Below are 27,948 nucleotides of genomic sequence, written 5' to 3'. Positions count from 1 at the left end.
GGATAAATTCATGGAGGTTAGGTCCATAAAAGGCTATTAGCCAGGGGATAAAATGGTGTCCTTGGCCTCTGTTTGTCAGAGGCTGGAGAGGGATGGCAGGAGACAAATCACTTGATCATTGTCTTTGGTCCACCCTCTCTGGGGTACCTGGTGCTGGCCTCTGTCAGTAGACAGGATACTGGGCTAGATGGACCTTTGGTCTGACCCAGTACGGCCGTTCTTATGTTCCTATGTTCTAACATGGATGTATAGTGAAACAACGTAAAGCGGGAATTTTTTTTCCTGTAGCTGACTTCCATTTGCACAAATTGTGGGTGTGGTTTTGTTTTGTTTTTGTTTGGCATGTTGTAAGAGTGGGGAATGCATCAGTTCATACAAGCGTCAATGACGGGGCGACTTATAGTGGTGATGCCCTATATGCTAGACATCTGGGCTTTCGATGCTATGGGTTTTCAAGCTTGTTCTGTTTTCAAGTAATAGTGATTAATGGTCATTGTGTGTTTAATATTCTTTCCTTATGCTCTTTCTCTCTTAGAGGAGCTGTGACCTACTTACTGTTCTAAAGTATTTTGTTATATAATTTATGATTGTATGATGCTTACATAACTTCAGAAGTGAAGGGTTTTTTCCACTTCTCATTTTCATGTAAAATTCAGCAGCAGGACCAAAAAGATGATAAAGGAATGTCAGTGTGTAAAGATTTGATACTGTGGTGAAGTGTGCAATCAAATATTTTAACTGTATTGAATTAAATTATCTTAAACAGCACAAAGTTCTGTCTAATCTCTTGAAAGGCAGATGCCATGCAAAGTTTATTACATTTAGCATAGCTTTGTAGGCTATGAACAGTTAATATATGCAATATGTATGAGAGTTTCCACTTCCTTGTCATCCCAACAAATTTGTGAGAAATTCCTGCCAGTACCAACCAGGGAAATGTACCCTTCTCATAGATTTTCTTGTGTTCCAGTAGTACCGTGAACAGGAAGCCATTCGTCTCTGTCTAAAGCATTTTCGCCAGCACAACTACACTGAGGCTTTTGAATCGCTGCAGAAGAAAACCAAGATTGCGCTAGAGCACCCAATGTTGACAGACTTGCACGACAAGCTAGTGCTGAAAGGAGACTTTGATGCTTGTGAAGAATTGATAGAAAAAGCTGTAAATGGTAAGTGAATTGAGAGCAGCAGCTTGGCTAGAAAGCCTATTGAGAAACTTTCCATAATGTACATTAAAATATACACAACTGTTACGATAGCTTTTGTTTAGCATTATGTAAGGGGAACTATTTATTATCTGAAGTATGATGCCTTGTCAACTATAGCTGGATGAGTGATTATGCTCTTCATGAGAAGACAGTAAAGGTAGATGGGGAGCTCGAAATAATAGTAATAAGCCTCAAGAGTTTAAAATGCTTTTTGGAACAAGTGAAGACTAGGGATGTTAAATGGGATTAATTTACTAATTCAGTAGTTGATCGATTAAAAAAAAAAAAAAATCTACTAATTAGTCGATGAGGGTAGGGAGTTCCACAGTATAGTCTGGCTCTCACCAGTTCACAGCATAACCTCCCTAGGTGCCACTCTGCGTTTTACAGCACAGGGAAGCCAGCGTGCGGTGATGCTGGGTCAGTCCCTGCTCCTGTGGGTCTCTTACCACTCAGCATACAACCCTCTCTGCTCTCTGCAGCTACTCTGCATTTTACAGTACAGGGAAGTCTCTTACTAAAAGACCCTTGGAGCAGGGACTGACCCAGTGTCTGTGTGCCGGCTTCCGTGCGCTGTAAAATGCGGAGTGGCACCTGGGGGGATGCGACTAGCCCGGGGTGAGCAATAATTTTTCACAAGGGGGAGTCACTTCAGAAATTTTTGAAGTGCCCCTGTGCCACCCCGGAAGGGCAGGTTCTCAAGAGCATGGGACAGGGCCAGACACTTCTGTTTTTCCACCCAGACCCTGATTGGGGTGGGAGAGCATGCAGACTCCCCCTTCTTCCCCTGAGAACCGCCAGCTGTTCTGAACAGCTGGCAGTTCCCTCTAGGTACCCTTGCTCCTGGTGGTGGGAGGAGACTTTGCATGCTCCTCCCTGCTGCCCCCCCCCCCCCCCGGTCAATCAGGGTCTGGGGAGGGAGGGAGCATGTGAAGTCTCTTGCAACCTGACCCTGCTCTGCAAGGGTGCAGCTGGTAGTTGACTTTTAGTGCAGAGCCCCTTGCAGAGTGGTAGGAGACTTCATGTCTCCTCCTGATTGGCCTGGGGGTGGGGGGAGCACACACAGTCTCCTCTCACCCTGCCCCTGTCCTTCAAGGAGTATGTGGCGCTTTTAAGCATTGCACCCCTCGCAGGGTGGGAGGAAACTTTGTGTGCTCCCACAGTGCCTAATTGGCCTGGGAGCGATGAGAGCGGCAGGGCCTCTGCAGGCCAAATTTGGCTGCGGAGGTCCTTTTGCCCACCCCAAACTAGTCGATAGTGCTAACCGATAAGCTACTGCTTATTGGTTAGTTGACTTGTTGACTAGTAGTTGATAACCTTCCTAATGAAGACAAGGTCTGTGACCCAAAGAACTGATAACCTAAAGTCAGACACAACACTACAAGGGAAGGTAATACAGAAGTGTCTTGTGCCCACAAAAGCTCTGATACTATCTCTATTTTTTGTCAGTCTCTCTAAGGTGCTTCAGGACCATTTGTGGTTAGTTTCCTTATTTAGAGCTTCATATAGAGTGCAGGGGAAGCTTAAGTATCAGAATTGAAGTGTCTTTGGTTTACATAGTAAGGTTGGAGCACAGCTATGCTTAGAACTCAGCGATTCCTGACTCTCATTGTGCTCTATGTTCATTTGCTCTGAGTGAAACTTGTACTGCCATAATAAACGAGAATCTTTGGGTAACTCCTTTGAAGTCAGTGTAGTTTATAGTGGCATAATAACAATATAGCATAAAGGCAAGTCCTGACAGAGTTTTGTTCTTGTAAACTAAACACAAATTCCGGGGGGGGGTTGCATGCTGGCAAAATCAGTAATGCAGTTTTTATTGAAGTAGTGATTGGTTCCTAGAGTACAGTGCCTATAAAATAGGGGTGGGCAAATACTGACCTGTGGGCTGGATCTGGTTCCCTGGGATTAGCCACTGTCAGGTCACCACTGCTGTATTTACCTGCGCCCCCGTAGTTATAGGTGAGTGCAGCTCCCACTGGCTATAGATAGCTGTTTTCGGCCAATGGGAGCTGCAGGAAGCGAACAGCAGTGTTCTCCCACTTATCCAGGTGTAGAAGTACTGGTAAAGGACAAGGGTGGCAGATTGCTAAATCCTGTATTGCCCTGTTTAACAAATCACTGTTGCTTTTTAGCTTAAACTTTTTTTGGTGAACAGTTAGTCTTCCTGGTAGCTTTAAATGCCAGGTTTGCATGGCTGCTGACCTCTCCTGGCATAGAGAAACGGTCTTGAACAATTGATTGTATAACATTTTATTGAAGCAAGCAATGTACAAAAAACTGTTGCACTAACTGTAGCTCAGATCTACATTAGAAGAGGTTTGCTGGTATAGCAATACTGGCTAATGCGCCTACTGTTAGAGACACAATAAACTAACCTTGAGAACACTTTTATGTTGATATAACTGCATCTATACTAGGGCTTTTACCAACACACAAATTTGCGTTAAAAAAAGATGTCAGTCAGTTCACAAGTCAAGTTTCTAGCGTATACATAGCAATAGACTATGGCTACACTGAAGAGCATAGAGCACTTAGCTGTGCTGCTGAGAGGGCTCTCCCATAGACTCAAGCTACCCCAGCAAGCAATAGTAGTTACAGCACTGTCAAGCTCTCCCATTGTTATAGTGCTGTCCACATTGGCATTTGGGTCTGTACAGTGATGTTGTTCAAGGGGGTGGCATATTCACACCCCCGAGGGCTTGTCTTCGCTACCTGCTGGATCAATGGGTAGGGATCGATCCAATGAGGATCGACTGCTGAGCATGCTCTCGACTTCTGTACTACAGGAAAAGGCGAAGAGTAGACACAGTTGATGGGAGAGTGTCCTTTGTCAGCTTACCACTGTGATGATTTCAGGTAGCAGAACTAATATGTTGACTTCAGCTACTTTATTCATGTAGCTAAATTTGCATAACTTAGGTCAACAGCCCATGGTAGGATAGATAAGGTTTGAATGACACAAGTTATACAAGGGCTACTCAACACGTGGCCTGCGGGTTGCATGTGGCCCGCAGCCTGTTTGTTTGCAGTGTGCAGAGCAGTTTGGGTTTGTGGGGCTCAACGTGTGGCCCGCGGGCAGGATCCTTTGAGCATGGCCACCACTGGGAACACACTCCACAGAGTACAGGGTGTCAGCATTTCTAGCCCCTGCGGAGGAGATGCTGGGAGTGCCAGGACATTGTGGGAAGTGCTGGCTGCTTAGCCTTGTGAGCAAAGCCTGAGAGGTGCTGACTGGCTCTCACTGGACACGTTTGGGTCTAGCGCGGCGGCTTAAGGTTTAATCTTTGTATTCATGCTAGTCAGTGTGAAAGAAGCTACTGGCATATATTTGCAAATATATTTGCATGTATATACAACCACACTTAAGTTGCGGCCCTCAGCATGTGCTGTGAGTATCATTGTGGCCCCCAGGGGCTTCCAAAGTTGAGTAGCCCTGAGTTATACCAACGTAAGTGGTAGTGTAGACAGAGCCATAGTTAACTTGACACCTGCAACTTTAAGCATGTTGAGGTATTGCATCCTTTGTTCTTGTTACCATTTTATTATAATTGTAGAGTGAGCTATTCTTTCAAACAGCTAGTAGAACAATTTAGCATGGTTTTTACCACATACTATGCTACATTCTGTCACTGATTCTGTGGTATTCTAAATCTGATTTCAATACATTTACAGTATAACTATTATATAATAACTGAAGCTCCCTGTTAACTGAAGACTTACTAGTATTCTCAAATAGCATTGCTCCCTTATCCTGTACTGCTTCCCATTCTGTTGTTTTGACCATGTTACCCCCAAAATCCTTTGCTGGTTTCCCCTGGTGTTCACATTAGGTTGCGGCTTCTTAATCACACTTTTCACCTTCCTTTCCATCTAGCTTTCCTTTTTTTGTGTATCCCCATTACCTGTGTGTAGCTACACTCTCAACATTCTTGTGAGATAGGGAACTATTATCCTGAAGCACAAACATTAAGTGACTTGCCTGAGGTCACACAGGAACTCTGTGGTGGAGCGGGGAATTGTACCCAGACTTCCAGGCTCGTTCCCTGAACCACTGGACTACCCTTCTCATTGGCCTACAAGGCCTGACACCTTCATTCTGGTCTATCGTGTTTTATTCTGGACTCTTAACCACCAGCTGCTCACTCTGCTCTTTTACATTCTCATGCTGTCTCCTGTGTTTGAAATGGCTTTTTATGAACCTCACTTCTCAAGTTCTCAGGTTTCACAAAAGTTTTGAAGATTCTACAATAATTTCTTCATCTGCAGAGCTTGGTGTTTTGTCATTCCTGAAAATAGGTCTTCAAATCACTTTTGTTTGGTCAGTGTAATATTGTGTATACTTATAATGATGTGCAAATGTACATTTAAAGAGAAATACTTACATAAATGCCTGGTTAACTTGAAGGTCTGCAGAGACTCTGAACTCTCCTGGCCATTAAATAGCCTCAACATGGGCATATGATTCTTTGACCTCATGTTACCATGAACCTCAAGATCCACAGTTTCATTTCATCACTCAATTTTTCTTTAACAGGGATGTCCTGCAGTTAGTGTAGGGCAAACTGTGTTAAGGGTAGGATGGTAATATTTGTAATGACAGGTTTTTAAAAAATGTAGTGTGCCATACCTTTTGCAGGCTGTCGCCATAGTATTAGATGGAGAGAATGGGTCTGCATCGATGAGAATGAATATTAATGGAAGAAGTAATTTTTTTTTTCATCGCTAATATCTCACACCCTATCTCACTGGGTAATTTCTTTTGAAAACTTTTTGGTATACAATCACACTTTTCCCATAGATGTTTAGGATTTCCTCAAGTGCATTATGCCCAGAAAATGGGTATGTTAAAACTCTGGCAGGTGGATGACTTCCTCTGAAAAATAAGATTCCCTAATTCTCAGTTGGTTTTTAGACGTTCAAATATCTCACATTTTGATTTATTCCTCTATCTTCCAGATAGGCTTGTCTGTCAGAATGTAGGTTGGTTAATATTCTTGAACTGCAAATGCAGAATCAAAATTACTTAATGGAACTGCGTAAAACTATTTCAAAACATACATACAGATTAGATTTCTGTTTGCAAGCTACTGTTAGTGTTCTAGTTGCACTTTTTTTTTCAAGGAGGTGCTTCATCTTGCTGTTTTCATGTCCGTATCTGATGTCTGATCATCTGTTGACAAATCATCTGCTGAGTTGCTAGCCAAAAGTATTGTCATATTTGTTGACCGTGCTCAAAGTTCTGAGGTTACAGAGAGAATGGTTGAATCTCCCTGGAAGTTCCAGACAAACTGCAGTTTTGAGGGGTAATACTAAAGCATGCATACTCCCTTCATTTGGTGATTCTATAAAATCTTTTGCTGCATGATCTTCAATTGGCTAACAAAATAGAGTCTCTAATACAGTGGTTCTCAAAAGGTCTTTATGGACCTTCTTTACGGACTGCCATTGCTGCGGGTCTTGGTAGACCATTTAATGATCTTTCCAAATGTTTGTACTCTCAGCTTACTATTGTAAAACACTTCGGTAAAAGTGGTTGTGTGTGTGTGTAAAAACCCTTAATTACTATTAACTTTTTTGTTCTACAAATAAAAGCACATAGTAACTGGGGAAGAGGTGAGGGGTTTGGGCTTCTCTTCCCTGCCTCAGAGCAGGGGCTGGGAAAGACGACAATCTCCACAGCAGCAGCCCTGGAGCTGAAGGATGTACTCCTTTTCTGGCCGGCAGAGGCCCTGCACATGACACATTCTGCCTTTCTCCCTCTTCTCACTCCACTGCCCCCTCTCACCTACTCTGTATTTCTGTCCAAGGCTGTGCCCTCCTCTTGCATGTGTGTCTTCTCCAGGATCCAGGCACCTAATTAGTAGAGCCACACCTGCTTAGCCCTGCTAATTAGGTTGGCTACCTTTCATTTTCTTGTGTGCAGACACCCAGGCATGCACCTATGGGAACTATCTGTGGATCACCTGAATGTAGCTTGCGGACCACAATTTGAGAACCTCTGCTCCAATGTTCCTTCTGATCTTTTTCCATCCATGTGTAGAATAAGTGTTTTACGTGCACCAAGGCATGTGCAGATGTGCACCATCAAAAAACCTGGCTGTGGGCACTCTGCTGATCAGCTGGGTGGCATTGTGGCCGCACAAGCACACAGTTTACAGGAAACACTGCTTTGCTCCGATATTAGCAAATTGTGTATCTGTGATGAGCCTGTAATCTCTAGGAGTCAGCTGTTACTATATGTAAGATGCATCATGGTATGGGTGTTATGGAGTTACTATAGATCAGTGTTTCTCAACCAGTGGTATGAGTACCCTTAGGAGGAGATTTGGAGAGAACTGAACTTTTGTGTAAGTTTTACAGTGGGTTTTTTTGTAGTTTTTACACCCAAAAATTGCATCACCCGCCCAGCTATGATTAAGTTGTTTGAACAAATACGTTGCAATGTTAACAAAAAAAAATTTGTCTGAAAACTGTAGGTACCTGGGGGGGGGGCTTATAATTTTTTTTAAGGGCTACTTTATAAAAAGGTTGAGACACACTGCTATATAGCATCTATTGACTGAAGTTTCTGAAAGGATGTCACGAGGAGGAGGGAGAAAAATTGTCCTCCTTGGCTTCTGAGGACAGGAAAAGAAGCAATGGGCTTAAATTGCAGCAAGGGAGATTTAGGTTGGGCATTAGGAAAAACTTCCTAACTGTCAGGGTGTTTAAGCACTGGAATAAATTGCCTAGGGAGGTTGTGGAATCTCCATCACTGGAGATCCTTAAGAGCAGGATAGACACTAGTCAGGGATGATCTAGTCAGTGCTTGGTCCTGCCATGAGGGTAGGGGACTGGACTTGACCTCCCAAGGCCCCTTCCAGATCCAGTATTTTATGACTTGCCCTTTTTGGACATAATTGGAGAGTAAACTTGAACATTGACCCATGTGAAAGGTCTTGTGGGCTCTGGAAACTGTTTTTCTTCCCCCCCTTTTAAACTAGTAAGCATTTGTAGAATGATTTCTGTACTAGAGTTGAAAATGTTGTTTTAAACTATTTCACTGGAAACAGCTGATAAAAACCTAATCTGGCCTAGATCTGATCCTCCACAGGGACTGTGCAGTGCTTTGTCTCTTTCTTCCGACATGTTTTATTGGCTAAAATTACCTAAGAACCACTAGTAAGACACTAGAATAGGCTCCCAGTAGGAGATCCACATAGGCCCACGTCTATCTGTGTGCCAAACCACTACAGAGTGTTCCAGCTTCCAAAACAAGCCTCTGCTGATTTATAGTGCAAGTAGAGAATGTGGAACTGCTCCCAGCTGAAAGAAACATTTCTGGGAAGAGAGTTGGATTATTTCCAAACCAGTGTCCCATGGAAGAAAAGAAGCATTCTTAAAAGAAGCTGAAGGCTCGCAGTAGGGGAGAGAAGTGTAGTCTTGACAAGTGCAGCCCCAGACGGGGAACGGAGGTTGAGTATGAAAGAGGTCAAACCACCCTTTTCAGGTCACATGATGCAATTCATCCACTTGCTCTTTGTCCAGTTATCTGTCCACTGCCAAAGGGATTGATGCTACTGTTTTAGTTACTTACCTGAAGACCATGCCACCCTAATGTTCTGTAAAAGATTGACTTTTTTCTTCTTCTTCTTGTTCTGTGATGAGTAAAATCTACCTGATTCTGTTAATATGGAATTTTTTACTACCGTCAAGTAACGCAACATATATTGTGCACATATCTTGGGGGGAGGATCAAAAAGCCTGAAATGTTTTGAAAGTTTTAGAATTAGAATTAACCAGTGTAACTCTTGTTTGAGTTTGCAAATGCTGTGTTGTGTTTTGAGGAGACCAGACTTTAGAACATCAGCCTCTTCAGGAAGCACTCATTGTCTTTAAGAATTAAGTCTTAATTAAACTTGGATCTCAGTCTTGACAAATTAAGACCAGAAAAAAATTAAAATGCCATGGAAAGAGTTGATCATTTACTACACATAGTTAAGAGCTTACACAATTTTAATTTTAACTTTTCCACCTAGAGGCATCTTGGCAAGTAACATACTTCTGAATTTGCATGTGTACTCTTAGGAAGTAAGAGCCCTAAGAGTAAGAGCCCGAGCCCCTCTGCGGGTTTGCTCCGCGTCTTCCTGGTCTGCAGACCAGGGAGACGCGGAGCAGCTTTTCTTGCCCCGGAGTACACGGGCGGCGGGACCGCGAGGTCCCGCAGTCCGTGTCCTCCGGTGTAAGAAAAGCCGCGTTCGTAACTGCGGATCCGACATAAGTCGGATCCGCGTAAGTCGGGGACTGCCTGTATGTCTAACCCTGTACAAATCTTTTTAATCGGGATCCTCAAAAACCTGGTTTCCTTTTTTGTGTGTTGTGCACTCTCATGCACTCACCTCCTCCCTCCCCCTCGAAAAAGCCCTCAGGTAAACTGGAGAGAGATGGGATTTAAGACTAATTTACTTTTTTTTGTTGTTGTCTTGAGCCAATTCCTGGTTTTTCTCAGCATTTAAACAGTCTGTTTTTACCTTGTTTAGATGAAGCTCTGAAGACACCTTCTGACCCAGTTTCAGCTCAACATGAGCTAAAATGGCTGGATTTATAAGCACTTGCAACTTCCTCTCTTCTTGCTTAATGGAAATAGGTTCCTATCCTTAATTAAAACATTACAGTAGCAATTTATGGATAACTGTCATGATGTGGACATTGGGCTAGGTTGATTCTTGATTGAGTGGCTAATGTTTGCTCTTTATTTTGCCAAAATTCAAATCAAGGTATGCTTTATAAAAATGTTATTAGTAACTGACATGCATATGACATTTGTTTGAAGGAAGCTCTAGAGTAGCAGTTAGGTTTGAGTGAGAGCATATTTTAATCTGAATTTTCTGCTACAACTAATAATGGCAAACATTATGTGCAGCAATAAGTTGTGTTTTTTGTTTGCAGATGGCTTGTTTAATCAATACATCAGTCAGCAGGAATACAAACCACGTTGGGGTCAGATTATCCCTAAAAGTACCAAAGGTAAGTAAGAGTTTAAATGGAAACACTTCTTAAAATTAACCATGCCTTAGTAATTGACACTATTGTACTTTGTGCGTACAGTGAATGAAAGGTGATAAAAAGAAGGTTATAGGGCAGCTCAGTTTTGCTTTTTATATGTGCAGCTGATTCTCTTACTTTTCACTATGGCACAGTGCATTTATCTTCAGGTAATAAAATTTAGTGAATGTACAGTTCAGTAAGGAACTCTTCACAAAACACTAGCTTTAAACCAAAAGTTACTACAAGTCGGGCTTTTCTAGGGTGGTGGAGTAACATTTAAAGGGGGGGTGGGGCCTGTCTAGCTGACTTATCTTCTGAAACTGTTTATCATATTGGGAGCTGAAGTAACTCTGTTCCCGGTGCTCGGGTTTGCTAAGGTTGATTCAAGCTCAACAGTTTGTATGGACGTCAAGATGTATTTTCACATCCTGGGATTCAATTCTCTTCTTGTAAGACTCCTTCTGTATGGAGAGATCATTGTATTCACTGGTTTACATATGTCAATGACTTTTCTCTGGAAGAGACTCAAAGCAATTGGGCAATAACCAAGATTAATTTTTTCTATCGTGAATAAAAAACATTGCGTTCTCTAGATAATTGCCGTGTATGTTTTGAAAGTTTGAAGAACTGTGGGCTATTTAAATTGTGTTGCTTCCACTTAACTGTATTGATGCCATACAAGTTATTTTTTTAACCGTGTAAAATAGAAAATCTTTCCTTTGTTTTTATCAAGGTGATGGAGAGGACAGCAGACCAGGAATGAGAGGAGGCCATCAGATGGTCATTGATGTACAGACAGGTGAATGGTCATTTAGTCTTTAAGAAAAAAGTTCTTGTCATTTTTTCTTTTGGGACTTAGTTATGTTCAGTTGATACCAGTTCAGCTATAAATATGCAAATATGTTTCTTCCTTTGTGTACTCATATTTTTCCTATTGTCATTGAGCTAAAACTCTGCTCTTATTGTGTCTAGACTCAGTCATGCTGCTTTCCCTCAATGCAACCCTACTTCACTTGTCTAGATTTCAGTCTGCTTGTTTTGGTGATGCAGGAGTGACTTCTTCCATAGATGATCTGATGTTTGGGTTGCGGGAGGATGCCCCCAATCTTTCCCCACTACCGTCAGCAGGTAGGGAAGTCTGGAAGGAGTCTCAGCCTGTGCTGCCCAAGTATTGCTGGTCTCTAATGCACATTGATAACCCAGGAGCCTTGTGATTAAGAGCTAGGGCTTTTTCCTGAGAGGGGGTTGGCTGGGATCTTAAAAATAAACCAGTAATTTTTTAAAATGTGTATTGTGGGCCATACTTCAAAGCTCTGTGCATCTCTGGATATCTGCTTCATCTCAATGGGCATCCGTATCTGTGGCTGTAGATATCTACTCATTTTTGCAGATACAAATTTTGTTTCTGCTCAGGGCTCTAGCCCACTTTTCTAAAATCTTTACTCATGGGAGAGTTCGGCACCAAAAAATTAAATTCTGTGCACAACTTTTTAATTCTGCATATTTTTTGTCAAAATAACACCGTATAATCATGCCGGTTTCAATTGTTTAGGTAACTTAATTAATCTACAGTACAATGGATGGAGAAGGGGCCTGAGGAGCACTGGAAAAAATCACCAAACCCTCTTGCCTAATAGTAATGTAGCTGGGTTTTGCTTTTTAGTCATTGTTGTTAGTCAACAAATATGTGCAGCTGTATGCTCAGTGTTACATCATAGGCAACTGAAGAACAAGTGAGGTCTTCAGAATCTAACTCACCATTTATATGAGCGACTGACCATCTCCAGAAAGGTCAGAAGCAGTCAGTTCATGGAGCACATTGCGATAAACTTTCAGTCCAAAAATTTAGACCAGTTCTAATAATAGAGCACCATAAACCTTTAAAAGGTCATATTGTCCTTTCCACCACTCTGACAATGTGAAGGAGCCTTAAAACTTTTATACCTGTGTTAAACTCCTGGGGAAATTCACAAAGACGACAATCCTCTAAGCAAGCAGACTGCTACAATCAGAGCCTGCCCCATGCCTAGCTCCTTAAACACCCTGGCTATGTCTACACTGGCCCCTTTTCCGAAAGGGGCATGCTAATTTCACAGGTCGTAATAGGGAAATCCGCGGGGGATTTAAATATCCCCCCCATTTAAATAAAAATGTCCACCGCTTTTTTCCGGCTTTTAGAAAAGCCGGAAAAGAGTGTCTACACTGGCCCCGATTCTCCAGAAAAGAGCCCTTTTCCGGAGGATCTCTTATTCCTACTTCAAAGCTTATTCCTACTTCAAAGTAGGAATAAGAGATCCTCCGGAAAAGGGCTTTTTTCCGGAGGATCGGGGCCAGTGTAGACGCTCTTTTCCGGCTTTTCTAAAAGCCGGAAAAAAGCGGCGGACATTTTTATTTAAATGCCGCGGGGGATATTTAAATCCCCTGCGGATTTCCCTATTACGACCTGTGAAATTAGCATGCCCCTTTCGGAAAAGGGGCCAGTGTAGATGTAGCTCCTGAAACTTTCCTTTCACAACAAGCATGCCTATAGCAAATGAGAGGGTTGGTCTCTCACCTGAAGAAGTGGTTGTGATTCATCTGAAGTGGGTTGTGCCCATGAAAGCTCATGGCACCATCTACATTTTTTGTTAGTCTCTAAGGCCATGGTCACCAACTGGTCGCTCACGAGCTACTGGTCGATCTCGAGGCCTTGACCAGTCGCTCGCAAGGCGTCCTGTAAGCCCCCCCCATTTCCCTCCCACCCCCCAGAAGCCCCACTACTTACCTCCAGAGAAGACGAAGGTAGCGTCGGCTTCCGGCGCACTGGGGTTTGGCCCCGGGGCTTCCCAGCGCAGGGAGGTGGTTGGCGCCGGGACAAGCGCCTGCGGGGCTTCCCGGCGTGGGTAGGGGGGTCGGCTCCCTGGGCAGGCGCACGCTCGAGGCTTTCCTGCATGGGAAGGCGGCAGGGGGTTGGCCCCGGGGCAGGTGAGTGCGCGCGGGGCTTCCCTGTGTGGAGGGGGGGGGGGGAGAGTTGGCCCCTGGACAGGCGCGCATGCGAGGCTTTCCTGAAGGGGGAGGGTTTGGCCCTGGGGCAGGCGTGCTCGCGGGGCTTCCCTGCGTGGGTGGGGGGGGGGGGGGTATGGCCCTCTGGGCAGGTGCGCGTGCGAGGCTTTCCTGCACAGGGGGAGGGGGGGGGTTGGCCCTGGGGCAGGCGTGCGCGCCCGCGGGGCTTCCCTGTGCGGGGGGGCTTGGCCCCAGGGGGCTTCCCTGTGCTGGTGGGGGGGGGGTCGGCTCTCCAGGCAGGCGCGCACGTGGGGCTTCCCTGCGCGGGTGGGGGGGGGGGGAGGTCGGCCCTCTGGGCAGGCGCACGTGCGAGGCTTTCCTGCACGGGGGGGGTTGGCCCCGGGGCTGGCGCACGTGGGGCTTCCCTGCGCGGGTGGGGGGGTTGGCCCCCTGGGAAGGCACGTGCTGGTTTCCGGGGGGTGGGGGAGAATGCTGGGAGGAGGGAGATGCAGGGGACTCTCTGCCTCCACTGGCATCCCACTCCCCTGTCCTCAACTACAGAATGCTCTCCCCACTCCCCGAACTCTGTCCCCACTGGCACTCTGTCCCCAGCTGCAGAATCCTGTTTTCTGCCCTCCCAGCACCCTGCTCCCTCTCCCCTGCTCCTAGCCACAGTACTCCGTCCCCACAAAATGTATAATTATAAATGCTTCATTTTAGATTTAAATAGCATGAATAAAAAACAGACCATTTATTTCATAACTATAAATACGTGATTTTAATTGTATGTATCGCATAATTTAAAAATAAACTGTTTATCAGAGTGTGTAAGTAAGGGCTGGGGATAGCAAGTGATGAACAGGAGGAGAATAGAGGGCGGGGCTTCAAGGAAGGGGCGGGGCGGTAGATCTTCGCTTGTTCTGAGATTTGAAAAGTGATCTTGGGTGTAAAAAGGTTGGAGACCACTGCTCTAAGGAGCTGCAGGACTATTCATTGTTTAAGTGTCAGTTAGACTAACATGGCTATCCCTCCAAAACTTTTTTTCTCTCTCAGAAAAGCCCAGCCCCTCCCCACCTGTGGTTTGGCTGCTCCGTGCACCCTAACTGACCTGTCTATGCTTCTGGGAAGGTGTATGTGCTCCTGCAACTTCCCTTTCCTTCAGAAGTCCTTTTTCTGTGTGGGATATGAATTCTGTGCATGCACAGTGATGAAGAATTCCCCAGGAGTAAAGAAGTGAGGTTGCGAATACCAGTCTCAATGCAAGAACATGAAACTTAGCTTGCTACAAAACACAAATTAAAAACAGAAGGTTAAATGGATGAAAAGTCAAGATTAAATTTACAGTGTGTAATATGTCGTGTGGTTCCATCTCAAATCTTGGTTTTCATCTTGAATACTTTACAACAATAAACATTTCTTTTTTTGAGCTGTGAAGTTCAGTCATCCTCATGCCATATGCACAAAGTCAAGCAAATGTTTGGGCTTACTTCTCAAGTTGTACAGACTGGTAAATAATATTGTTCTCTCCCTACCTATGAGCCTTTTTTTAGATCTTTACTCTGCACCAGTGGCTCAGAGTTGTTGTAAATTTTACTTGGTGCTTTCTCTCTAATTTGGTCCCTGTTTGTTCTGTTTCTCTGAATTTCATTGGCAATTATATAGCCAAAATATTTCTGTTAAAAACAAACTTATGCACTTTAGACTGGTTTTGATTGTGTTTGGCACATGTTTCTGGATAATACTAGTTCAAGGATTCCATTAAGACTGGCTGAGAATTCCAATGATGCATTGTAGTAGTTTTTGGGTCTATAATTACTACTTATTTATACTGTTCCTTGAACTCTGAGGGTTTCTAATTTTCACTGTGTCTGATTGTAATAAATATACAAATCCCTACCCTCTAGCTACTTTGGAGAAAGTGTTAGGTTCTATATAAACACACCAGAGTGGTACAGTCTCTTCCCCAAAGAAAGTATCCCTGTCAAAGAGGAGAGGAAAGGGGAATACAAGTAGGATGATCAGGGTTTTGATCATATCCTGATGGTATATTTTTTTTATTACATATCAGTCTCTTCAGTTGCTGGTTAACCTTGCTGTTACCAGTCAGCAGACTTCATGTTGCCATCAACTCCAGATTTAAATAATCCTAATAAACATGGTTTCTTACCCTTTCCCCCATCTAACCCATATGGTTACCTATAAGTCGCATATATTGCATTGTATTAGCAGGGAGAAAGGGAAGAGTACCAAGCCTTTGGGTACATCTGTGCTGCAGCTCGGAGTGCCATTTGCAGCTTGGGTAGGCCTGCGTGAACTAGCTTTAAGCTAGCTAACTATAGAAGTATGGGCCGAACAAGCCTGATTCTCCCTCTGGGGAAGTATTCACTTGTGTTGCCTGCTGTGTCCTCACTACTTTTAGCAAGCTAACTAGAAAAAAGCTACTATGGGTACGTCCATGCAAGCTGCAAATTGTGTCCCCAGCAGTAGCGTGATGCCCTTTGAGTCTCAAAGAGAGATGTGGAATTGTTCTTGAAAATTTGGGGAGTTGAGGGTGGCTGTATTGGTTGTGGGTTTATAGATAGGGAGTTGAAGGCAGTAGTAAGTTGAAGTGCATGAGAAAGGGAACAGAATTTGTATTATGCTTTCCTGATCTGATAAACTTCTAGACCTTGGTCACCCAATATATAATTATTGCTGCAGAGAGGAATTACTCCATTTGTATGAGGCTGGCAAACATTCTCCTGTAGAAGTAGAAGAGTCTGCGAAAAAAGATAAACTTGCAGTATTAGAAATTTGTTGAGAAGCACTTCCATAGGAAAGGAAAGCTGTGAAGCGCACTCTAGTGGCTATAGACTATAGTTGTTACAAGATTGAGTGCTTATTTCAAAGCCGCAGGAGTGATGCAGATACAAATAAGAGGGTTATATGCATTTTGACGTGAAATGTATGATCCTTACTCAGAGCAATTTGACTAATTCAGGCATTGACCTAGGCGATGATTCTGATATTTAATAAGGCGGTGAAATGGGACTAGTTTTCAAGTTTCTTAAACTTTTTAGCGAGTAACTAAATCAGACTCATGTACTTTGCGTTCTGGGAGAACTGGACTTCCTTGCATTCTTTTTGTCAATTTCGGCCCCATCTCCAAGCTTTCTGCCTTTTTAGTGACAGACGTTAATTTTGGATCATTATTGCAGCTTTGGGGAAAAGATTCCCTACAGGTTTCTTGGGAGGCTGTATTCAGTTTTGCTTCAAGACATGTAAAGTGTGTGTGCTTTTAGATCATATAGAAATACAAAAATTGGCTCATGAGAGGTCAGGAAGCTTCCTGATACTGTTCCTGTTACAGAATCTCCTGCTTCTACTACTGGCTGCTCAAGATTCCTTTTGTGCTTGGGCCCGTGTATCGAATCTGTGAAGATTGGGGTAGGCAGGGCTTTGGGATGTATTTTACAAACTGAAGCTAGTCTCTCTGGGTAGCCTCAAGCATCCCTAATGTTAATGGAAAAAGGAATAGAATACCTGGGAATGAGGGGATAATAACTTGTACTTAATACTTTTCATCACGGGATCCAAGTGTCTTTCAAAGACTGGCACTATTTTCATAACCTTTACCCTACTTGAGTTTTTATAGATGATAAAGTGGCTTGCTCCATGCCTCACAGCAAGTTAGCGTCAGGATTAAACCCCAATTCCCTGATGCCTGGATAGTTGAGTCTACTACTTGCTCTCCCCCACCCCCTGCTGCCTTAGATACAGCAGGGAACAGGAGCTACCTTAAAAACCAGTTCTCCCTAGTACCATCTCCATGGTGCTGCCTGCATACCCTGCTGCTCTCTCTACCAGGCTAGCCACAGGCAAAGGCAGCTCTGGCAGCAGTCCCTGTCCCCAGGGCATCCCAGATCCCCGCTGGAACCCATGAGGACCGGGGCTGCTGGATCCAGCATGAGCTGGGATTGAGCAAGCTTGGCTTGGACCCAGATCATGCCAATCTGAGACAGCTGTGGCTCTGCATTTTAAATGTAGTAAGAGCTCGTGCCGATTGGGCTCTGCAGTTTACATGTTGTATAAGCCAGCCTCCTACTACATTTAAACTGCAGAGCCGCAGCAGGTATAGCTCCTGGACCGGCGTGAGCCAAGACAGAGCACCTTCCCTTCATCGACTAATTGTGTAGTTTGACACACATTGTATCGATTACACAATTAGTCAGTTACTTGCCTCTTAACATCCCTAGTCAACACCCCTGGACATTAGAGGTAAGTGCATGGCCTAGTTCAGTAACAGAACTACAGTACAGGCAGTCCCCGGGTTACGTACAAAATAGGGACTGTATGTTTGTTCTTAAGTTGAATTTGTATGTAAGTCGGAACTGGTACATATTGTAGGGGAAACTCTAGCCAAACATTTCTCCAGAGCTCAGTTTTATTCTGCCACACCTCACTTCCCTCAGTCCTTTATTCTCAAGCTGAGGTGTCTGCTGAGAAAAGCCGCTCCGCGTCTCCCTGGTCTGCTGGGGGACGGGAGCGGGGCGGTGCTAGCTTCGCCTCTCCCTGGTCTGCTGGGGGGAAGCAGCTAGTGCGGGGTTGCCTCACCCCGTTTGTAAGTAGGGATCTGATGTAAGTCGGATCCATGTAACCCGGGGACTGCCTGTCCCTCCTAACTTACGTAGGTTTTGGCAAAATACCCAGAGTGCTCAGGCTTTGATTAGGGATGTCAGTGTATAAGCACTCTGTCTGTGTGTGTCTGTGTCTGTGTCTGTCTCTCTCTCTCTCTCTCACACTCACACCTTGCTGCCTCTGTATCATGGGAGCTGGTACCTTTGGGGAGCCAGGTCAAAACCTGGCTCTCCCCAACCACCATATCCGCAGAGCTGCCTGCCTCCTCCTCCACCCCAGCGCTGTTGCCTGGTGAGGGGAGCAGGTGGGAGCTGACACAAGCACTTTCAAGCCAGCTCCCAGCACATATCAGCTCATGCGAGCTGCTTGCCCTTCTCCCATGCTCCTGCCTCTCTAGCTAAGGCAGCAGCGCGAGGCTTGTAGTTGCTCATGTGGGAGGAGCCGACTTTTAAGCCAGCTCTCCCCATGTGCCAGCTCCATGGAGCCGCCACCCTTCTCCCTTCTTCTGTGCTGCTGCCAGAGGCAGCATTGGGTGAGTGGACAGGGGAGGTTGCTGCAGAGCCACCTCTGTTCCATGGCGGGTCCAGGCTCACATCAGACTGAGGCTGCTCAGTGTGGCACTTGAGCCCCTGTGGACAGAAGCTGCTGCCGCTCTGTGCTGCTCCCTGTGTATCAGAGGCAACAGCAGGTGGGAGCCAGTCTGCGCAGGAAGCTGGTTTTTAATAAAGTTTTTGATACAGAAGCAGCAGCATGGGGCGGCAGGAGCCTCCCTGGGAGTGGGACCAGAAGTGCACTGCCTGCCGGCCCTGCCTCTGGGGACTATAGAATAGTCTAACTGATAATACTTTGTGTGATTACATGGCTATTCGCTATCTAACGTTCCTAGCTTGGATTTCAGTGCTGCATTCCCAGCTGAACTGAGCTGCAAGTAAGTCTGGTTCTCGTGATGCATTTTTCTGAGGATTCTGACCTCTGCCTTTGGTACCTTTTACCTAAATGACCTTAATCAGGCTTTTGTCAGGCCTTTTATTGAGGAAATGAAAGGCAGGTGCAGCATAGCAGCAGCATTTAAAAAAAAAATATTCTGTGACTTAGTCACAGGATGCCAAATATAAGTTTTAAGGAATGACATCCTGTCTTTGACTGGAATGCAGTACATTCCTTTCAGTCTAATAGCTATGGCTGAGTTGTGATTTTGCTTTTAAAGTGGGCAGTTAAACATTTTATATAGGAAGCATATGTTTTATTGTCGCCCCAAATTACAGCATTTTCTGTTTGCTTCTTGAGTACAGAATGAGTGTTCTGATAATTTACAAGTAAATTCATGAACTAGTTTAGAAGTTAAAATTAAATATATTTCCTGTTTAAATTGGACTTGCCTGTGTCAGTTGTTTTGTTCCTATTCTAAATAAAACAGACCTGTCAAACATCACATAGATATAGCTCACTGAAATCTCCTTTATAGGGTACATTTGAATTAATGGTAACTTTTTCCCAAGTGTTGTAATGAGTGAAAGCTCCTCTTCTGTGGCGAAGCAGATGAACAGTCTCCTTCATGGAATGCCCCTAAACTGCCCTCTTTGAAAATGGACACCTCCTCCTACTGCTTTTGATGGGAACGAAGCCAAGCTGTCCTGAAAATCCACAATTTTATATGAGAGAAGGCAAGCATCTTTACACTATTAGGTAGCTACAGAGTAGGAAGGGAAAAGGAGTTGCAATAGTCAGCTGACAATACATGAAGGCCTAATTAAAGCTTTCAGCAGAGGTGGAGTCAAGGCAGCAGTATAAAAGGGCAATGCTGAGAGTCAGATTCAGACAAAGGAATTATGGGAGAAGTAGCGGAGGATGACACCAGTATTGGGGGGCAAGGATAGAGGAGGTAGAAGAGAAACTTAAGTTGAGGAGAAAAAATTCTGCTTTACTCAAGTGTCTCAAGACCTTTGAAAACTGATAAGATAAGAGGGGAAAAGGAAGCACAAGGTATCCTCAAAGGTATTGGGAGAGGCACTGTTTGCATATCATTTGGTTCCATTATTGTAACAAAATGTGGCTAAATGTGTAGTGTTGTGTCCAGTTCTGGGCGCCACATTTCAAGAAAGATGTGGAGAAATTGGAGAAGTTCCAGAGGAGCAACAAAAATGATTAAAAGTCTAGAAAACATGAGCTATGAGGGAAGACTAAAAGAATTGGGCTTGTTTAGTGTAGAAAAGAGAAGACTGAGAGGGGACACGATAGCAGTTTTCAAGTATCTAAAAGGGTGTTACAAGGAGGGGGGAGGAAAAATTGTTCTCCTTGGCCTCTGATGATAGCACAAGAAGCAATGAGCTTTAACTGCAGCAAGGGAGAAACTTCCTAACTGTCAAGGTGGTTAAACACTGGAATAAATTGCCTAGGGGGTTTGTGAAATCTCCATCAATAGGGATATTTAAAAGCAGGTTAGATGACATCTGTCAAGTTAGATGAGGGATGGTCCAGATCATGTTTTGCTCAACAAGTTTTGCTGTCCGTCCCCCCCCCCCCCCAAAAAAAAAAATCAAAAAGGGGGGCATGATGCTGAAAAGTTTGGCAACCACTAGTCTGGACTGTGCTTTGTCCTGCTATGAGTGCAGGGGACTGGACTCGATGGCCTCGTGAGGTCCCTTCCAGTCCTAGGATTCTATGATTCTAAACAATCTCCCAGTTTGCTAGTGGTTTTTTTTTTAACCTTGGGTAGCTTATATTAGCCTACTATATTTAAAAAAATTGTAATCAGACTTTTTTGGGAGGGAGTATCATGTCATTATCGTATACATTAGTGAACCGAATGATGTACTCTTCAGTACATTAGAATATAGCTAATTTCAACTGAGTAGCCATGTTATGACTCTCTTGAGTTAACAATTGACAAATGTCACGAAAGAGAAAGGATAACAATGTTTTTGTTTTGACTAGTCTCAACGAATTTTAATTTGAGCTGTACTTCAGAATGTACTAGTGCTATTAAATACATGCAGTGTAGCTTGAAGTGGTAAAATTTTCAGAAGTGCCTACTTCTCATTGATTCAGTGTGATTTAGATTTCTAAGCAACTTAAGCATATTTGAAAATTGTACGCAGTCGTCTTTGTATGAGATCCAGTTAACATTACCTTTGATTTACACTTCAAATGATTGTAATCTTTTGTGTAGAGTAATAGTGACATAAAATTACTTCAAAGCATAAAATGCATAAGTTCTGTGGAGATGGGTCTGATACGTTTTGTTTGTTTGTTTAGCAGGTGGTGGGAGAGGGGATACCAAATATTCTTCCAAAAAAAGTCAGTTTGGGGAGAAGTTGGTAGTCAGTACAGTAAAACTCCAGTGGTCTGGCACTCCAGATGGTGCCAGACCATCAGGAACCCGGAAGTGCTCTGGGCAGCTGGACAATTGGAGCTGCTCTGTCCCCGGCTTCCCCGATTCAGCTGCTGCTGAAACTGACCAGTGGCTGAGCACCCTAGCGGCTCTTCCTCGGACATCCCTGAGACAGCTGGTGGTCAGTTTCAGCAGCAGCTGACTTGGGGAAGTCTGGGGCAGAGCATCTGGGGTGCTGACAGGTTGATCCTGCAGCCCCGAGGGGCGCATCCTCCCCCCTCCCTCCACCCCAGACCCCTCATAGCCCCCCTTCTGATAGTCCAGCATATTTGATAATCCGGCACCCCTGGGTTCTAAAAGTGCTGGATTATCGGAAGTTAACTGTATCTAGGTTGAGACAGTGTTGGACAAAGTAATAATTGTATGGCAGCTTCTTGCACTCTTAGGGAAAGTGGGGGAGGGGGTGGCTGTTGGTGATAGCAGCTGTATTGAGAATAAGGGAAGAAAGGGAGGGAGAGAGCAGTTTAGGCCTCTTAGGAACTGCTTTCTTTGGTAGTATAAATTTAGAAATGATCTTGAATATAGTTTCTTCTAAGAAATACTTATTTGGCATTTTAGATATGGCACTCTTGTAGTGCTACTGCAATATAAATAATTACCTTGACATGCTGGGCCACTGTCCTCTCTCCATTCACATTTCCTGCTTGTGTCTCAGTTGTATCTGAAGACTTGATTTAAAATGAGGTTTGCCACTACCTGCGCTTCTAATTCCATCTTTTAGTTTGTATTATCAGAATAGCACCACTGGGAATGGATCAGTTTTATTTTCTCTTCTGTTCCTCTGTTTCAAATTATTGAGATTGAATTGTCTCCCTGTAATGGCTGCATGCAAAACTTTACCTTTTTGTACTTTTAGGACAAATAGAAATTTTTTGTTGCTGTTTAATGTTACATTGATTAGATTACCAAGAGGTCTCAATTGGAACATGTGGTCCCTGTACAGACCAGCTATTCCATTTACGTAAAATGGGGGATACCACTAATATCAGTCTTGTGTTTTCTCAAGGTAAACTGGAAGTTTCAAAGTCCAGTCTCTGTATCCAAAAGTATATGTTGCCTAAGCCAAGACTGAGGGCCAATATCACCATCAGACTACTCCAAATGCATTCATCAAACTTGCCTTCCTGCATAAGACTTGTATCCTGCATTTTCACTGCAATCATAGCCCTAGTAGCTATAACAAAATGCAGGACAATGTAGCACTTTAAAGACTAACAAGATGGTTTATTAGATGATGAGCTTTTGTGGGCCAGACCCACTTCCTCAGATCAAATACTGGAAGAAAATAGTCACAACCATATATACCAAAGGATACAATTAAAAAAAAATGAACACATATGAAAAGGACAAATTACATTTCAGAACAGGAGGGGGATGCGGGGGGGGGGGGGGAGAGGAAGGAAGGTAAGTGTCCTGTTCTGAAATGTGATTTGTCCTTTTCATGTGTTCATTTTTTTTTAAAATTGTATCCTTTGGTGTATATATGGTTGTGACTATTTTCTTCCAGTATTTGATCTGAGGAAGTGGGTCTGGACCACGAAAGCTCATCATCTAATAAACCGTCTTGTTAGTCTTTAAAGTGCTACATTGTCCTGCATTTTGCTTCAGCTACCCCAGACTAACACAGCTACATTTCTATCACTAGTAGCTATAAGTTTTTGAGTGTGGTTAAGGAAAAGAGATACTTTGCTCTGAACAGCCAATGCAGCATAATCATAATTTATCAACTGTTAACACACTGTGGTATTGGAAATACTATGGTATTTTGTTACTGCATTTATCTCCGGTTTGCAGTGTACAGCAGAGACTTGAGTGTAATGAAAGCTGATAACTTAATGCCAAACACAATGTTATGGTGATGTCACAAGTACCCAGACTGATGTTGGAAAAGAGCATATAGCTAAAGGAAGGCTATAAAGTAAAACTGTTGCCACAAAATTGAGTTACTTTGGATTTGTGGCGAAAGATAGGAAAATGTTTTATTTAAACCATGGAAGAATGGTTGCAAACAGTAGAAGAAACCATTTAAAAAACAAATCAAGTAACCATGAGTGTCTTGGCAGTAGACCAGTTTGTTTGGAAACACCCATGTCCTTCTGAAAAAAAAAAAAAAAATCCTGTCATAAGTTACAGTACAAAAAATGTGCTGCCAATATAATAAAGAATAAAATGTTGGGTTTTATTTTCTACGTCTGCTAGAGAATCAGTAGAAAGGAAAGGAATCTTAGTCATGCTGGACTGGGCGATGATGAAGCTTTTATCACTGAGCTGAAATGTAGTTAAGCAGTAAGATTAAAAGTAAATTTGACATTGTGTACATTTCTCTCTTCATTGCCACTTGTAAGCACCGAGATGCTTACTGTTGGCATTTACTTCATGATATTTCACTCCTTTTGAACACTTACAAGATTATTTCATTTTACCAGCTTTTTAAGGTAGATAAAAAGATCTAACTTGTATTAGATTTATTCAGGTTTGCTATTAAACTTGTACTGGGGCAACAAAGCTTTCATAGGCAGGCATGATGTTTTGGCAGGGACCCAATAGGATATGTGGTCTGTGCCAAATCTTTTATTTTCTTCAGCTATCAATGAAGCTGTTGTGGTAATGTGGGTTTTGTGAACTGTGAGAATTTATGTGCACAAAGGGACTTGCTCTTTGCAGGGAACACTGAGAGCCCTGAGCCCAAGAGGAAGGGTAATTAAAGTTAATGAACCAGGATAACCTTTTCATGGTGGTGCCCACTAACACAATTGCAGACAAGGGTCAATAGCTGTTTAAATTCTATATCTCACTTTTAACTGTGCTGTTTAATTGGTACTAGATGGAAAGTTGGCAGACAGTTGTTATAGTAAACTATTGCATAATTTATTAAGTACTTTAAGTGAAGACTTAAAGGATTTTGAAAGGTGTCCTTCATTTAGAAATACTTTTACATTTTGAGAAACAAATTTGAACTCCTAGTTCACTAATTGATTTTTGATACTAAAAACCATTTTCTTTTGAGAAGATCGGAAACTTCAAAGTTAAAGCCAGTACACTAAATGCTTCTTAGTCCTTTTCTTGTCAGACCCACTGAGTTCTTTTTCAGTTCTCCTTTACGCAGAGTGTGTCTGCCTCTCACACCAAGAAGCTTCGTTCAGTTATGTCTGAGCATTACTGGCTGGGACACCTGTGGGAGCCCATTGTGTTGGGCATTAAGTGGTTGATGGGGTCATAGCTTAAATATGTCTCTAACTCTGACATTTAACTCTTGAGGGGTAGTAAGCTCTGCAGGAATGGGCTTGGAACTTCTGTAACTTGAAGTTATGAATTTTTCTGACTTTGCGTGGGTCTCCTCGCTTATTAAATCTCAGAGCACTCTTTGAACTCTTAATTACCTCAGTGTTAAATGAATTGATTTTACACCTCCTGGGGAGGTGGCTTTGCTGTGGCAACCAAGCTTCTGCCTTGGAAGCGGGGCTGCTGGCTGGTGGCTGGTAGCTGGTAGATTTTTGGTGGTTACACAGTTACCTTTTAACGACTTTTTAGATCCCTAATCAGAATACCCTAAAAAATGGCTATATATCTAAGAGGGATGTGTCTGCCATTCTGAAAACCTAAATATTAGATAAACCGTGTCCTTACTATTGCTTTTGCAATTGACAAATGAGAGAATTTCATTTGGAAAGGAAACTTCTTGAGATTAGTATCCATTCCATATCTACTTAGTATGCATAAATCAATTTCCATCTTTTCATCCTCGGTAGATCATAAGCATGTTTAAGATCCTGCCTTTTCAAGGCATTCAAATTAACTATCTTTGTGTTTTTAAAAATCCACGTATGTTCTTCCATTTTTATAGAAACTGTTTATTTGTTCGGTGGCTGGGATGGGACTCAGGATCTGGCTGACTTCTGGGCATACAGTGTGAAGGAAAACCAGTGGACCTGTATATCTAGGGATACAGAAAAAGAGGTATGTTCCCCCCAATATTCATATTACTAGTATCTTTAAATGTGTCATCTGTTACAGAAGCATGACAAGTTTTCTAAATGTAATACTTGTGTTCGAGTATTGCTTGCATTAAGATTCAGAATTCAGATACTGAAATTCTACTTGACTTTAGAAGTGCTTTTTGGTCAATTTTAGCAGCAGCTGAATTGGGGAAGCTGGGGGCAGAGCAGCTCCAACGGTCCAGCTGGCCGGAGCACTTCCGGGTTCCTGATGGTGCCGGACCATCAGATGCCGGACCATCAGAGTTTTACTGTACTTAGAATTTATGCTAACTATTAATACTAAGAGACCATTCAAGGTGATATGGCCTGTTAACACTGTTAGTCAAAGAAGGGAGGTTAGTGGGCTATAGATTGTTGTAATAAACTATACATCCGGGATCTTCATTTAGACCATGATTTTTAGTATTGAGCAGTTGTGATTTTAAACTCCCAGGCTTATTTTTGAAAGTGTGCAAGTTTTGTTTGAGGGTGAGGGTCAGATACTGTGTGATTGCTTTGTGAAAAGTATTCACCCAGAGGCAATGGGTGTCTTTATCTTGTATCTCATTCCATTTCATTCAAGAGTATAGTGATTGTCTGGTGTCACCCACATAATTGTTGGGGAATTTAGTGCAGGTGTAGGACTTGGGAATCTTGAAAGGGGTGTGTGTGTGTGTGTGTGTGTGTGTGTGTGTGTGGGTGGGTGGGTGGGTGGGTGGGGTGGATGTTGGTCTTGAACAGTGGAGATAATGTCTGCTGGTTTTGACCCATTTTAAACTGGTGGGTTGTGATCTCTGGGGAGCTTGCTCTTGTTAATTAAGCTGAGGGGTTGTTTGAATTCCCCACTTCCTTTGTTAGTTTGTTCTAATAATGGTTAGTTGACCTCACTGTTTAAAAATGTGTGCCTTATTTCTAATGTGAGTTTGTTTGGCTTTAACTTCCAGCCATAGTTTTTGATCTTTCTCTGCTATATTAAAATTCCTGTTCACACCCAGTATTTTCTCCCTGTGATGCTTCTTATGCACTGTAATGAAAGTCACTGCTGTTGATTTGTTGATAATCTAAACAGATTGAGTTTTGTAAGTCTCTTGCTGTAAGGCATCTTTTTCCAGCTGTGAAATCAGTTTTGTGCCTCATAGCTGGATTCGCTCCAGTTTTTAAACATCTTTTTAAAAATACGAACACCAGAACTGTACACAGTTCTCCAGTGTCAGTCTCATATCAGCTGTGCCATATACAGAGGTAAAGAAGCAGGTCAAAATATGTGTGAGAGGTTTGTAGGAGTAAAATAACATGGAATTGTTGAAAATATTCAAATAGATTTTAAGAGAACTCAATCTTTTCCCTTCATATTGTAATTTGCATGTGTGTTATTTTTGTGGCTTTAATTCTTATTTATTTGGTATTGGTTTGGTTAGTCATAGTATTTACACTAAAACCGTTAAGCTAGCATAAGAGCAGAAAGCGGTAAACATCCCATTAGCCAATATAATCTCAAGGGTAATGTAAAGTAAACCAGCTCTAGAACAAAGAGGTCTAACTATAGGGGGGATGATAGTGGTCCATGTATTTGTTTCCTAGCATTTCCATTGTGAAACAACTTTTTTTAGAAAAAGCTATCGCCTCAATTGTTTGCAGCAATCCTTTGAAATTCATTAATGGGAGAGCCGTCAGACTAGAGAAATGCCTTCTCTTTGTCTTATTAAATTCCATTCAATTTTAGTTGAGTTAAACTGTTAAATTATTTTCTACCATTGGCCCTGTCAGCAAAATGTGGGCAGCTTGCCAAAAAACTGAAACACTAATGTTCTAAAGAGTTAGGCCCACCCAGCAGCAGAAGCAGATAATGATGTGCATAGAATCCGGGGAGTAGACAACCACGCTGTTGCCAGAGCAGCTGAAGCGTACTGGAATGAGCCGGGATAGAACTCTCCCTCCCGCTCCCCTCCCCCCCCCTCCCTCATGGATTTTGTGCATGGACCCATTGGCACATCTTCCCAGTCCAAGAGCACCACATGGGCCAGGGCCCTGCCTCTTCAGAAATCCACCACCTGAACCCAGTATCCATTTCCTCTGTTTTTACTTGCTTATAATGGGCTTCTTTAGATATATGGTAACTTTATAAACATGCTTCCCATGAGGAAAATATGTGGGAATCTAAAGAACCCTTATCCTGGGCTGTATGTTGAACTGTGCTAAGTTTTTTTGTAGGCCTTAGTCCATTGACAGAATAATTAAAAGCCATACTATACTTAACATTTAATACATTTTAGGTTGAGATTTTTCAAACTTTCCTATGGAAGTGGAGCACCTAATACCCTTTCACTTTAATGGAAATCAGATACCCAAATCCTCTAGACAACTTTGAAAATCTGTATCTTAGACTGTATTATGACGTGTCACGTTCTCCTCATTCACTTAATATCTGTTAATTTTTGCATTAAATATAGGTATGTTGCTTGGTCTCTAGTTTACTATCAAATGTTTCTTGTTTTTGTGTTGGCACTGTAAATAATAGCTGTCAAATATCAGATTTGTTTAGTTTTCCTGGAAGAGGTCATAAATGAATTTAGTGTAAGTAAAGGAGAAAAGCTTTGGCTCATTGGGTAGCGGTATGAAAGATTGCAGTTGTAAGCTGATCATTATCTGAAGTTTTATATGTCTTCTCTTGTTGGAAATCCCAAAGCCCTAAATTGAGTCAGAAGTCAGATGGCCTTTTGGAAGCCTAGTTGCTCTCATAAGGGAA

At 42.9% G+C, this 27,948-nt stretch overlaps 1 protein-coding gene across 2 annotated transcripts in view; it reads left to right on the top strand.

The window, feature by feature from the left end:
- The window catches only part of MKLN1 (muskelin 1), a 173,185-nt gene that overhangs the window by 66,421 nt on the left and 78,816 nt on the right, over window positions 1-27,948 (top strand). Inside the window, exons 6-10 of one of the 2 annotated variants that reach the window (XM_075925720.1) lie at window positions 974-1,166; window positions 10,137-10,214; window positions 10,969-11,034; window positions 11,208-11,363; window positions 25,070-25,182. In XM_075925720.1, the coding sequence (XP_075781835.1) occupies window positions 974-1,166; window positions 10,137-10,214; window positions 10,969-11,034; window positions 11,208-11,363; window positions 25,070-25,182 (606 nt within the window). The remainder of the gene's footprint in view (window positions 1-973; window positions 1,167-10,136; window positions 10,215-10,968; window positions 11,035-11,207; window positions 11,364-25,069; window positions 25,183-27,948) is intronic. The other variant, XM_075925725.1, reaches the window with a different exon arrangement.

This window comes from Pelodiscus sinensis, chromosome 1, assembly GCF_049634645.1.
Source record: "Pelodiscus sinensis isolate JC-2024 chromosome 1, ASM4963464v1, whole genome shotgun sequence".
NCBI classification, from domain to species: Eukaryota; Metazoa; Chordata; order Testudines; family Trionychidae; genus Pelodiscus; species Pelodiscus sinensis.
Note: the sequence above shows the minus strand (reverse complement) of the source record. Positions and strands in the feature narration are given on the sequence as shown.